General features: G+C 54.2%; 1 protein-coding gene across 2 annotated transcripts in view; it reads left to right on the top strand.

Annotated features, from left to right (window-relative positions):
- The first annotated feature begins 3,273 nt into the window (after nucleotides 1–3,273).
- LOC105472480 (lanosterol synthase) overlaps nucleotides 3,274–12,329 on the top strand; it is a 34,196-nt gene continuing 25,140 nt past the window's right edge. Inside the window, exons 1-6 of one of the 2 annotated variants that reach the window (XM_011725746.3) lie at nucleotides 3,274–3,366; nucleotides 3,492–3,657; nucleotides 4,416–4,554; nucleotides 7,670–7,778; nucleotides 8,431–8,552; nucleotides 11,146–11,242. In XM_011725746.3, the coding sequence (XP_011724048.1) occupies nucleotides 3,353–3,366; nucleotides 3,492–3,657; nucleotides 4,416–4,554; nucleotides 7,670–7,778; nucleotides 8,431–8,552; nucleotides 11,146–11,242 (647 nt within the window). In that variant the 5' untranslated portion in view covers nucleotides 3,274–3,352. The remainder of the gene's footprint in view (nucleotides 3,367–3,491; nucleotides 3,658–4,415; nucleotides 4,555–7,669; nucleotides 7,779–8,430; nucleotides 8,553–11,145; nucleotides 11,243–12,329) is intronic. The other variant, XM_071095869.1, reaches the window with a different exon arrangement.

Genomic DNA, 12,329 nt, shown 5'->3' with positions numbered 1-12,329 from the left:
AAGTGAGCCTCGACTCACACGTATAGACTTTCACTCAATCTGTCTGCTTTCAGTGACCCTCAGCTATGCCTCATGCCTAAGGTAACACCTACTCTGATTCAACTACTGCAGACTTCCTCCACCCAAGTAGGAGAGGGGACCTGTGGTCACACTGTTCCTCACAAAAATTTTCCACCAGTTATTCCAATTTCTGCACCTTCCTGGTATTTGCTGGCAGGAATAGTCTCTTGTTGGCTTCACCCACAAACGTTAAGTCTCAACTCTCTCTGGCTAAGTCAGTTATCACTTCTCCATCCATTCCCAGTCTCTATAATTTTGTTGACTTCTCTTGCTTACTGGTGTCTCCTCTCCCATTCTTTGTGGGTTTTTTTGGTCTTTTATTACTTTATGTGAGTAGGGTTTGGGCAGGAAATGGAGGTTAATGTTTATGCTCAGTCTGCCATGTTTAGCTGAAAATTTTTTTCAAAATTCTGCCATTAGGCTTTTCTCCCCATGTCTCCTGAGATAGCTTTGTCAGTCACCAATACATTGTTTCGTTGCATCCAATAATAAATTCTCAGTCTTCATTTTGCAATCCCTTCAAAGCCTCAGCAAAGATCACCATGTCTTCACTTATATTATGACTTCATATTCCTCTGGTTTTCCTCCTCTCTCTGGCCATTCCTCTATACTGGAAAAGGTTGGTGCCCCAGGGCTCATCCTGGAACTTCTCTGTTTTATGTGCATTTCCTAATTCATCTTGTCCAATCTCATGATTTCAAACACTACCTGAAAGCAAATGACTCCCAAATTCCTATCTCTAGCATTATCTTCTCCCCTGAATGCTAGCCTACTCAATATTTCACTTGAATGTCTAATAAGCATCTCTAGTATAACTTGTCCCCACTTAAAGCTGAATTTTCCAATCAAACTTTCCCTATTTTAGGCCAGATGCAGTGGCTCATGCCTATAATCCCAACACTTTGGGAGGCTGAAGTGAGAGGATTCCTTGCGGCCAGGAGTTTGAGACCATCCTGGGCAACATAGCAAGACCCCGTGTCTCTACCAAACTTAAAAAAAAATTAGCCAGGTGTGGTGGCACAGGCCTGTAGTCTAAGCTATTCAGGAGGCTGAGCCCGGAAGATCACTTAGCCCTGGAATTTGAGGCTGCAGTGAGCTAATGGTTGTGCCACTGCATTCCCACCTGGGTGACAGACTGAGATCCTCTCACTAAATAAATAAATAAAAGACACCTCTATTTTAGTAAATGACCACCACCATATACCCAGTTGTGCAGGCCAAAATCCTCAGAGCCGTCTGTATCTGGCCTAATGAACAAGCTGGATGCAGTAGTATGCAAGCTGATAGGAACAGTTTTTTTTCTCATGACTGCCCCTAGAAGCTTAACTGCGTCAATTCCCAGACGTAGTTTACAGTTTTTGTTCTCTTTCAGACATTAAAAAAAGCGGGTTATTTTACTCATAAAAAGTCCAGTCCATTAAAATATCAAAACTCAAACTCTTCTCCAATTGAAACCTCTTCCCTCACCTAGCTTTGCCAGGTTCAGTGTGAGATTCCATCCAGGCTGAAGCCCCTTATTCCTATTCTTCATGTTTCTACATGGAGGAACTTATCTGGAGAAAAACTTCCAGCCTCTTTCTGCTTCCAGAGAAGCAGAGTGACTCATTTGGTTGAATTTCAGAGAACAGATAGGGTGGAGTGCTCAAGCTCCTCTGGGTACTCTTTCTGGGGTCTGTGGGTTGACTGGAGGGGTGTCTTCTGGTCAGCACTCGATTGCATAGTGCTTGGTGAGGCAGTTCCATGGCCCAGAGGCTGGGGGATATGTTTGTCTGACTTACGGGTGATTTAGTAGCTTGCCCTCTTGCTTGCAGATTTGAGCCTTGTCCTTCAAGCTAGCTTTTTAATTTGTGGCGAGGCTGATATGTTAATATCCACCCATCTTATTGCTGTGTCTTTTTCATTCGTTTCTGAACTGGGATAGGAAAAGGTGAGTATCCTTGATTGTCTAAAACCCCGCTATTCCACTGGGGGAAGATGCCTGTGGGTATTCTTTTGTCCCCTCTCTCTTCCAACTTTCTTCTCCGACTTGCTGTGGCTCACGCCCCCTTCGAAGTTAGGCTGGGGGTAGGAATTGAGGAGTGGGTGCAGAAACGCTCATTAGGCTGGGGCAGTTGTAATTGGATGTTAGGGCTTCTGTGGGCCAGATGAAGACATGCTGGGTCCTTGACCTTAGGGACCACGGGCTGCAGTCTCCAGACGTCAGCCATGTTTCCAACAGTCAGACGCCTCCTGCCCTGCTGCGTCCGGCTGTCCCTTCCAAGTTCGGTCACTCGCTCCGCCTCCATCTTCCTCTGCCCCCTGCTGCTAAGCCTCTTCACCTTTAATTTCTCCTGGGGGCGCCCACCCCGAATTCCAGCGACCTCGTGAGCAGCTGAGGCTCTACCGCGCTCGGTCCTGGCCTGCAACGCAGCCCTTCCCTGCCCTAGGCTGCAGGGCTTCTGGCCCCTGTGGTCCGCCAGGCCTCGGGGCCTCGGCCTCACTGCGTCTACCCCCTTCCCCCCGGCGAAGGCTACGCGGCGCTCAGCTTCCCAGGGACGCCGGGTGGCGCCCTCCCCCTGGTCTTGCACTGGCCCCGACCGCCCGCGCCCACCTCACCTCAGGGCGGCCTCCTGCCCCCAGCCCCGGCCCCGGCGTCCGGGCAAATCCTGCCATGCGACAGCAATTCCCTGCCACCCGACCTTCGCACTCGCTGTCCCTCGCTCGAGCCTCGCTCCCCACGTCCTTCCTTCCGACCTGCGGCGGGACCCTCCTCACCGGCGCCTCAGACACGCTCACCGGAGAGCGCTGCGCACGAGGCCAAGCTCCCGGGAAACAAGCCTCTAAGGGGCGCGCAGGAGGCCCCGCCCCCGCCCGCCGGCCCCACCCACCATCCCCGCCGGCCCCACCCACCATCCCCGCCGGCCCCACCCACCATCCCCGCCGGCCCCACCCACCATCCCCGCCGGCCCCACCCACCATCCCGCCCCCACCGCCCCACCGACCAGCCCTGCCCCTCAAGGCCCGCCCATAAGTCCCCACCCACCTCCCCAGCCCCGTCGCAGCCCCGCCCCCTCAGGCCCCGCCCCACGCCGCATGGTGCTCCTCGCGCTCCACCACTGTGGTCGCCTGACACACCCCGGGCTCACGCTCACGGCGCTCTGATTGGTTGCGTGGGCATCGACCCACCTGGGCCTGCGCGTCGGCCGAGGCTCGCGCCTGCGTAGTGCGCGCGGGAGGGGCGGGGCTGGGCGGCAGGTCCCGGGTGCCGAGAGCTGGCGGCTGGTAGTGGGCGGCGTAGAGCACTGCGGCTGCAATGACTGAGGGCACGTGAGTCCCCTCGCCCCGGGCTCCTGGCGCGGGCAGGGTGGTCTGGGTGCTGAGGAGAGCGCGACGCGGGCAGTGGGCCGGGGGTCGGGGCGAGGCCTGGGTCGCTGACGGCCGGTGGCCCTCAGGTGTCTGCGGCGCCGAGGGGGCCCCTACAAGACCGAGCCCGCCACCGACCTCGGCCGCTGGCGACTCAGCTGCGAGAGGGGCCGGCAGACGTGGACCTACCTGCAGGACGAGCGCGCCGGCCGCGAGCAGACCGGTCTGGAAGCCCACGCCCTGGGGCTGGACACCGTAAGTGGCTTCCGCGGAGCGTCCGCGAGCGCGGGGACCCCGCGGGGCCCTGAGGGGTGAGCCGTGAGGAGCACGTTTTCTCTCAGAAAGGCGGGTGGAAGGACCCGGCCAGCGACGCCCATCCCCAAGGCGAGCGCCCACGGGAGCTGCGTTCGCGGGCCCCTCCGCTTCGGCCCTTCATCTCTAAACCAGCCGTAGGAGACTCCTAATGTTGCATTTTTTAGCACCTTATTTTGAGGTAATTTTTGACTTATGGAAGAGTTGCAAAGATAGTTGTAACTTTGTTTTTATTCACAAAACGTGTTTGGATCCAGTGTCTTCGTTGTGTGCATTGGAAGAGATGTTCCTCGTCAGAGTCTGCAGTGTAAACAGGGTCTCCTGCCAAGCCCCGGCCACCGTGGGAAAGGCTGTGCCACCCTTTGGGCCCCTTTTGAGAGGCCCGAGTCCCAGGCCCAGGTGGGCGCCCGTGCCCCACCCCACACTCTGGGTGCCTAGTTTATTCCAGACATCTTGGAGAAGTTAAGAATACGTGACTGGAAAGTAAAGCAATGAAAATGTGCAACTGTTCTTTTACTTTGCTGAGGTGTGATATCGAAGAGTTTCAGACTTTTGATAGAAACAGCTGACACTTTTAAAGTAATTTAGATTCACTATTTTGACTTGGGCTGTATATGAAGAGGGCTCCTCTGGCCGCTCAACAGTCCCGTCAGCTCTCTCTCTTTTTTTTTTTTTTTTTTTTTTTTCCGGTCTCTTTGCAGAAGAATTACTTTAAGGATTTGCCCAAAGCCCACACCGCCTGTGAGGGGGCTCTGAACGGGATGACATTTTACGTGGGGCTGCAGGCTGAGGATGGGCACTGGACGGGTGACTACGGTGGCCCACTTTTCCTCCTGCCAGGTAGGAGTATGCTGCCCCAGCCTGAGGGTATGGCCACCCTGGATCACCCTTGGGATCCTGCCCCAGCCTGGTGTAGTGTTTTGATGAAGCAGGTGAAAATCCAGGGGCTCACATAGAAAAGGGCTGGCAAACTCTGCTCTGTGTCAGAATGGTCCTGCTATTGGCCTAGGGGATCAGCTAGCCTTGCCAGTGTAGGGTGACAGGCTCTCTGATAAGAGAAGCAAGTGGTTCTCTAGGGGTCTGTGTTGCCTTGAGGGAGGAGGAAGATGGGCTTTGAAGTCTCAGTACAGAGTGGGATGGGCATTCCAGGTGGAAGACCTAGCCTATGCCAAGGGGCTGTAGGTGGGCAGAGTGGTGGGTGGGGAGCTGTTATCTGCTGTGAACTTACTCTTAGCTACTGCAGGGGAACTTTAGGTTCAGGCTGGTGAGTAGGAGGAGCATAGCAGTTGGACTGCCTGGGTATTGAACTGATTTGGCTACACAAGACTATTTTACATACTGGGAGTGTTTCTCTGCAGAAATCCTCAGCCTTGTAAAATGGGAAATTCCCTCCTATGAATTTATGCAATAGGACTTTTTCCCTAGTGACTTGTGATTGTTTCCACATCATTGTTTCAATGATGTGGATTCCTACATAAATAGGTTTTGTTTCTGTAATGACTTTTTTTTTTTTTTTTTTTTTTGAGACGGAGTCTCGCTCTGTGGCCCAGGCTGAAGTGCAGTGGCCGGATCTCAGCTCACTGCAAGCTCCGCCTCCCGGGTTCACGCCATTCTCCTGCCTCAGCCTCCCGAGTAGCTGGGACTACAGGCGCCCGCCACCTCGCCCGGCTAGTTTTTTTTTTTGTATTTTTAGTAGAGACGGGGTTTCACCGTGTTAGCCAGGATGGTCTCGATCTCCTGACCTCGTGATCCACCCGCCTCCCAAAGTGCTGGGATTACAGGCTTGAGCCACCGCGCCCGGCCTGTAATGACTTTTATTGATATGTTATTTTCTTTTACTATGCTGACTTTGTAGTAGATAGAAAGTCCTCATATACCTTTGTTGCCTTTCTTTTTAAAACATCTCTTACCTGTATCTATTCATTTACTCATCCAAATTGCCTTTATCCTGATTCTGTCCCAGAATAAAACCTGTTGGGACTTGAAATGAAGTTGCATTAGGTTTATATGTTAGTTTGGGAAGTGTTGGCCTTTTATGTTAAAAAGAGTTCCATGGTGTTTACTGTAGGCCAAGCCCTGCTCAAGTCCTGTTCTTCTTTTAGTCCTTAGAATAAGCCTAATGAGATACATTAGGAAGCTGAGGCACATTTATTCCAGGTCACTAGACTAGCAGGAGGAGCACTGGGATCCCATCTCTGCTTTGACTTCTAGCCCTGCTGCCACCTGGACTGTACAGCTTTGAATTTTCCTGTCCTGGGATTTGAGGGCTTGTCCTTAGGGGAAGTCAAGGTGCTCTTTCTTCCCTTGGCCCCATCAGGGAATGTTGAGACTGTTCCCAGGGCTCATGGTAAGGCAATGACATAGAGTTGGTCAGGAGATGGGTCAGCCTCACTTTGCCTCTGTAGCCTCATCTGTGACAGGATTGGAATCAGGTTTGGTTATGTGCACAGTGTCAGGCACGCAGTGGTGCTTGGTCGGTGGGGACTACTGTGTTGTTTGTTCTTGCTGCTTTGGCTCTGGGCTTAGCTTGCTGGGACCCTTCCTGTGGGCTGGCTGTGAGTTGGAGTTTTTTTGTTTTTTGTTTTTGAGACAGCATTTCGCTCTTGTTCCCCAGGCTGGAGTGCAATGGCGCAATTTTGGCTCATTGTAGCCTCCGCCTCCTGGGTTCAAACGATTCTCTTGCCTCAGCCTTCCAAGTAGCTGGGATTACAGGCATGCGCCACCATTCCTGGCTAATTTTTGTATTTTCAGTAGAGACGGGGTTTCACCATGTTGGTCAGGCTGGTCTCAAACTCCTGACCTCATGATCCGCCCCGCTCAGCCTCGCAAAGTGCTGGGATTACAGGTGTGAGCCACCGCGCCTGGCTGAGTTGGAGCTTTTCTTCCCTCTTTCTGGACTTTGGAAAATGCTCCTGGTCCATGATACTATGTAGACAACTCCCATCAAGTGTGGCCTGTGCAGCATTGGGCAGCACTGTGGTGAGCACTGAGTGGGGTCTGACCTAGCCCCACCATTTACTGGCTGTGCCTCAGTTTCCTTGCCTGTAAAATCAGGAAGATGCTGGCTCTGCTCCTGTCTGCACATTTCCCCGTCCTAACAGCATTATAACTGTTAGGAAAGAGATGGGCTTGTTTTGGGATGGCTCATTTTATGTGACCCCGTGCGCTGTCTCTGAGTCCATCTGCTCTTCTTCCAGGGCGTGTCTGGATGGTTTGAACACTAGGGCTTCTGACTGTCTAAGCCAGAGTCAGGTATTCATTCCATGGCACATGTGGCTGGGGTCTGCCCTGAGACCTGTCCCGTGCCAGGCTCTGGGGGCACATGGCTGATGGAACCAAGCATGGGGGGTAGAGGGTGGCCTGTGAGCACCATGCCTGAGAGGACCAGGCTAGGGACAGAAGGTTCTTAGTGGATAATATTTATTGTTGTCTCTCCCTCCCCCCCAACATTTGCAAAGCGGCATATGCTTGTGAAAAATTTATGAAACAGAAAAGTATAAATAAGCAAATAGGTATTACCACATGCAAGGGTGACCAATTTTGTATTTTTCTTCCTAGCAGATGTTAAAGCAAGACCAACAGCCTCCCCTCATGGAAGGCCCACTGATCTAAAATGTTGGTTCCTTTTGGACCTTCAGGGCACTTGGGAGAGGCCTTCTTGAGGTGCTGTACAGGGTTTGCTGTTTCTCTGAGCGAGATGGTCATGGGAGCCAGGCATGGCTGAGTGGACTCTGCAGGCCCTAGGCAGGGAGCATCGCCTGTGCTGTGGCTGACGTTCCCTCTGGCCCTGTTCCCAGAGTCCCCCATGGGGGCTTGGGAGGAATGGCCTTTCGGGGGGGTTTTCATGAGAAGGAGGTAGCTCCCTGTTGGAGTGAGGTGCTCAGGAGGAAAGGGGCCTGGTCTTAGCAGTGATGACCACCTGCCCCCAGCGAGGAACATCTCTCCTGCCACACAGGCCTCCTGATCACTTGCCACGTGGCACGCATCCCTCTGCCAGCCGGATACAGAGAAGAGATTGTGCGGTACCTGCGGTCAGTGCAGCTGCCCGACGGTGGATGGGGCCTGTGAGTGTGCCCCCCCTGTGTCACTGCACACGTGCATGTGTGTGTTCTCATGATGTAGGAGATGCTTGGGTTTCCGGGCAGCTGCCAAGGATTAGGAGTGATTGCAGCTGTGGGCCCGGGGTGGGTTGGGGAGAGACTAGCAGGAGGGGAGTGGGCTGGAGGCTGTGCAGGTGGGGCCTCGGCCTCACATCTTTTGTTAAGTAGGTTTTGTGACTGTTAGGACACTCTTGAGACCCACATGTGAAAACTGTCAGTCTGTTATCACTTAAGGCAGAAGAAAATTGCCTTTGACTCTGGGCTGGCAGCAGGTGGAGGCAGGGCCTGACAGCTTTCTTGCCGTGTGGCACACGCTTTGGGAGCAGAGCTGTAGCCCAAAGTGAAATGCCCTGGGGCTAGAAGTGTTGACTCAGGCGTGGGAAGGTGTAGAGCAGGCGGGTCAGGGTGAGGAAGGTGCGGGGGCTCGGTTGTCATGGGAGGTGCGTGAATCTGTACTGCAGAGTGGCTGCTCGGGGCTCTCCTGTGGTGGCACGTTATGTCAGGGTAAGGTATTTTAGCATTCTTAGTTTTCTGAGGAAACTCCACAGAAAGTTTTACTTTATTTCTTAGAAGTAAGGACAGATACCAGTTTCTCACCTGTCCTCTGCCCCTCTAGGCACATTGAGGATAAGTCCACCGTGTTTGGGACTGCGCTCAACTATGTGTCTCTCAGAATTCTGGGCGTTGGGCCTGACGATCCTGACCTGGTACGAGCCCGTAACATTCTTCACAAGAAAGGTATGCCCTGTGCAGCATGTCCTGGGCCAGGGGTTCATGTCATCTCGATAATGAGCTCTCGCATACGAGATACAGAAAGATGCACTTCCAGCTGAAACAATGGGCAAAGCACATGAGCAGGGAATTTGTCAAAACAGAAGTAGGCAGAAACTGTTTAACCTAGGCATCGTTTTTTTAAAAAAGCAAATTAAGAGCCAGGCACAGTGGCTCACGCCTGCAGTTCCAGCACTTTGGGAGATTGAGGTGGAAGGACCACTTGAACCTAGGAGTTTGAGGCCAGCCTGGGCAACATGGTGAGACCTGGTCCCTACAAAAACAATAAAATATTAGCCAGGTGTGATGATATGCACCTGTAGTCCCAGCTGCTTGGAGGCTAGTAAGGCAGGAGGATCACTTGAGCCCAGGAGTTCTGGGTTGCAGTGAGCTGATTGTACCATTGCACTCCAGCCTGGGTGACAGAGTGAGACCCTGTCTCTGAAAAAATAAAAAAGCAAAGCAAATTAAGACAACTAGGTAATTCTGTTTGTTTCCTGAACTGGCGAAGACTTAAATGAAGCATGTTAATATGTCCACCTTCTTGGGGCAGCCTGACTGCAGGTGAGAGCAGGCCTGGAGCTTGCAGCTTCCGAGCTGGCCGTCTACCTCTCCAAGCCCTGGCTGTCCACCTCTCCAAGCCCCGGCCTGGCTACCTCTCCAAGCCCTGGCTGTCCACCTCTCCAAGCCCCGGCCTAGCTACCTCTTCAAGCCCTGGCTGTCCACCTCTCCAAGCCCTTGGCTACCTCTCCAAGCCCTTGGCTACCTCTCCAAGCCCTGACCTGGCTACCTCTCCAAGCCCTGGCTGTCCACCTCTCCAAGCCCGGGGCTATCCGCCTCTCCAAGCCCTGACTGTCCACCTCTCCAAGCCCCGACTGTCCACCTCTCCAAGCCCTGGCTGTCTACCTCTCCAAGCCCTGGCCTGGCTACTTCTCCAAGCCCCGGGCTGTCCACCTCTCCAAGCCCCAACTGTCTACCTCTCCAAGCCCCGGTCTGGCTACCTCTCCAAGCCCTGGCTGTCTACCTCTCCAAGCCCTGGCCTGGCTACTTCTCCAAGCCCCGGGCTGTCCACCTCTCCAAGCCCCAACTGTCTACCTCTCCAAGCCCCGGTCTGGCTACCTCTCCAAGCCCTGGCTGTCTACCTCTCCAAGCCCTGGCCTGGCTACTTCTCCAAGCCCCGGGCTGTCCACCTCTCCAAGCCCCAACTGTCTACCTCTCCAAGCCCCGGTCTGGCTACCTCTCCAAGCCCTGACTGTCCACCTGTCCAAGCCGTGGCCTGGCTACCTCTCCAAGCCCTGGGCTGGCTACCTCTCCAAGCCCTGGCTGTCCACCTCTCCAAGCCCTGGCTGTCCACCTCTCCAAGCCCTTGGCTACCTCTCCAAGCCGCGGACTGGCTACCTCTCCTCTTGCCTACAGGCCCTGAGGGCAATTCCAGCCCAAGGGAATCCATGACTCCTGCTTCTCCAAGAAAACCTAGTTCATGATACGGCTCTGCAGAGCCTGGCCTGGTCTGGTCTTCTGCCTTTCACGGACCTTCCGTAGCCAATCCCACCTGCCCTGCTCTCTGCTCCATGCACAGGGGCCTCCTGTCAGCTCCTCAAAGGCCCTTGCTATCCCAGGGCTCGCCGTGCACTGCTTCCTTAACCTGGAGCCTCTTACCTTCCACTCCTGCCCCGCTGGCTCACACTTTACATGTTCCTTCTTTGAGGACCTCTTCCTGACCTACCATGCCAGATGGAGTGTCCTGTTACGCATTCTCACGAGATCCTGCCTTCTTTCTTCATGGGCTTGTCACTGTTGTCATCAGTTCACTGTCAGCCTTTGGTGTCATTGATGCTGCGTCCCCAAGGCTGCTGTCTGGTTCCCACCACAGTCCTGGCGCCTGTCTGGTGAAGGAATGTGTTTAGGCTGCACTTTGCCTAGTAGCTTTGTGAGTCTTTGACTTTTGCATACCTTTTGGGGTTTGGAGCAGGGACTCCTCAGAAGCGTGTTTAGATGGCGTGGCTGTGCCAGAACTGCATGCTGCTGAAGTGGCTCTGGCATGGGGCCAGTGTGCTGGAGCTCCTCTGGAGTTTGGGGTTGTCCCTGTTCCCGTACGGGACCAGTCTGCCAAGTGGAGATGACACAGATGGGGGCAGCCCAGGCTTGGCTCAGAGGGCGAGGCTGAATGTGCGCTGTCACTTCCCCGCATTGCCTTCTCCAGGTGCATGTGCACCTGGGCCCCTCGCTCACCTGAGCACTGAGGTGTCCCTGGACCTTCCCAGGTAGCTGTCTTCACGTGCTCCTTCCTGGGGCCAGGGGTTGCAAACACCTCTCCTGGGGCTGGACACACTCACTCCCAGGGAAGCCACTGGTTCCACCTAGGAGCCGTATATCCAGGGCAGTTCTGAGCACTCTGGAACCTGCTTCGCACATGGGGGTTGCAAGATCCGCATGCGGCTGCCCTTGGCTCATGGAGAGGGGCACACGTGACTCCCAGAGGGTGAAGCTTCCCAGCTAGAGCAGTGCTGGCTTTGCTGACAGGAAGCAGGTGACATGGGCCTATTCTCTCCCCTCTCAGGTGGTGCTGTGGCCATCCCCTCCTGGGGGAAGTTCTGGCTGGCTGTCCTGAATGTTTACAGCTGGGAAGGCCTCAATACCCTGTTCCCAGAGATGTGGTATGTCTGCTGTTGATTTGGTTGTTGGGCCGCTGCTGCCGTCCCAAGGAGTAGAGTGACAGGGACCGTGCGTGGGTCAGGCGCAGGCTGTGACACAGAGAGGGGTGGTCATTCTGTGGGTGGGGGGAGTTAGGCTCCTGGCAGAGGCCCTAATAGAGCTTGAGTTCTATAGGGATACAGAAAGGGGAGGTTCCCAACCGGGCAGGAAGGCGGCTGTGCCGTGGATGGAGGTACCGAGTCAGGCTGCAGGCAGGGCTGGCTGGCTTCCATCTTGCTGTGGAAGACTCTGAGCATCTGTAGGAGTTCGGGGAGGCTGCCCCCTCCTCCCAGCGCAGGGGCGTCCTGTGCTGCTGCTGCTGTGCTTGTCTCCTTTGCTGGTGAATGTGAAGTGTGTCTCAACGGGACACCTCACCTGTGGACTCAGTGTGCGTGCCTTTAAAAGATCAGTGTTTGCGGCCAGGTGCGGTGGCTCACGCCTGTAATCCCAGTGCTTCCAGAGGCCAAGGCGGGCAGATCACAAGGTCAAGAGATCGAGACCATCCTGGCCAACGTGGTGAAATCCGTCTCTACTAAAAATACAAAAGTTAGCTGGGCATGGCGGCCCACGCCTGTAGTTTCCAGCTACTCGGGAGGCTGAGGCAGGAGAATCATTTGAACCCAGGAGGCAGAGGTTGCAGTGAGCCAAGACTGTGCCACTGCACTCCAGCCTGGCAATAGAGCGAGACTCTGTCTCAAAAAAAAAAAGATCAGTGTTTGTTTTTTTAAACAGAACCACATACTGTTTAAATACTCAGCAAAATCAACATTAATTTCTTATTATCTGGTGTTTTTTTGTTCTGTTTTGTTTTGAGACAGAGTCTTGCTCAGGCTGGAGTGCAGTGGCATGATCTTGGCTCACTGTAACCCCCGCCTCCCGGATTCAAGCGATTCTCCTGCCTCTGCCTCTCGAGGAGCTGGGATTACAGTCTCAGGCCACCACACCCAGCTAATTTTTGTATTTTTAGTAGAGACAGGGTTTCACTCTGTTGGCCAGGCTGGTCTCAAACTCCAAACCTCAGGTGATCCGCCTGCCTTGGCCTCCCAAAGT

This window comes from Macaca nemestrina, chromosome 4, assembly GCF_043159975.1.
Source record: "Macaca nemestrina isolate mMacNem1 chromosome 4, mMacNem.hap1, whole genome shotgun sequence".
Lineage (NCBI taxonomy): Eukaryota > Metazoa > Chordata > Mammalia > Primates > Cercopithecidae > Macaca > Macaca nemestrina.
The sequence above is the reverse complement of the archived record's forward strand: the minus strand, read 5'-3'. Positions and strand labels throughout refer to the sequence as shown.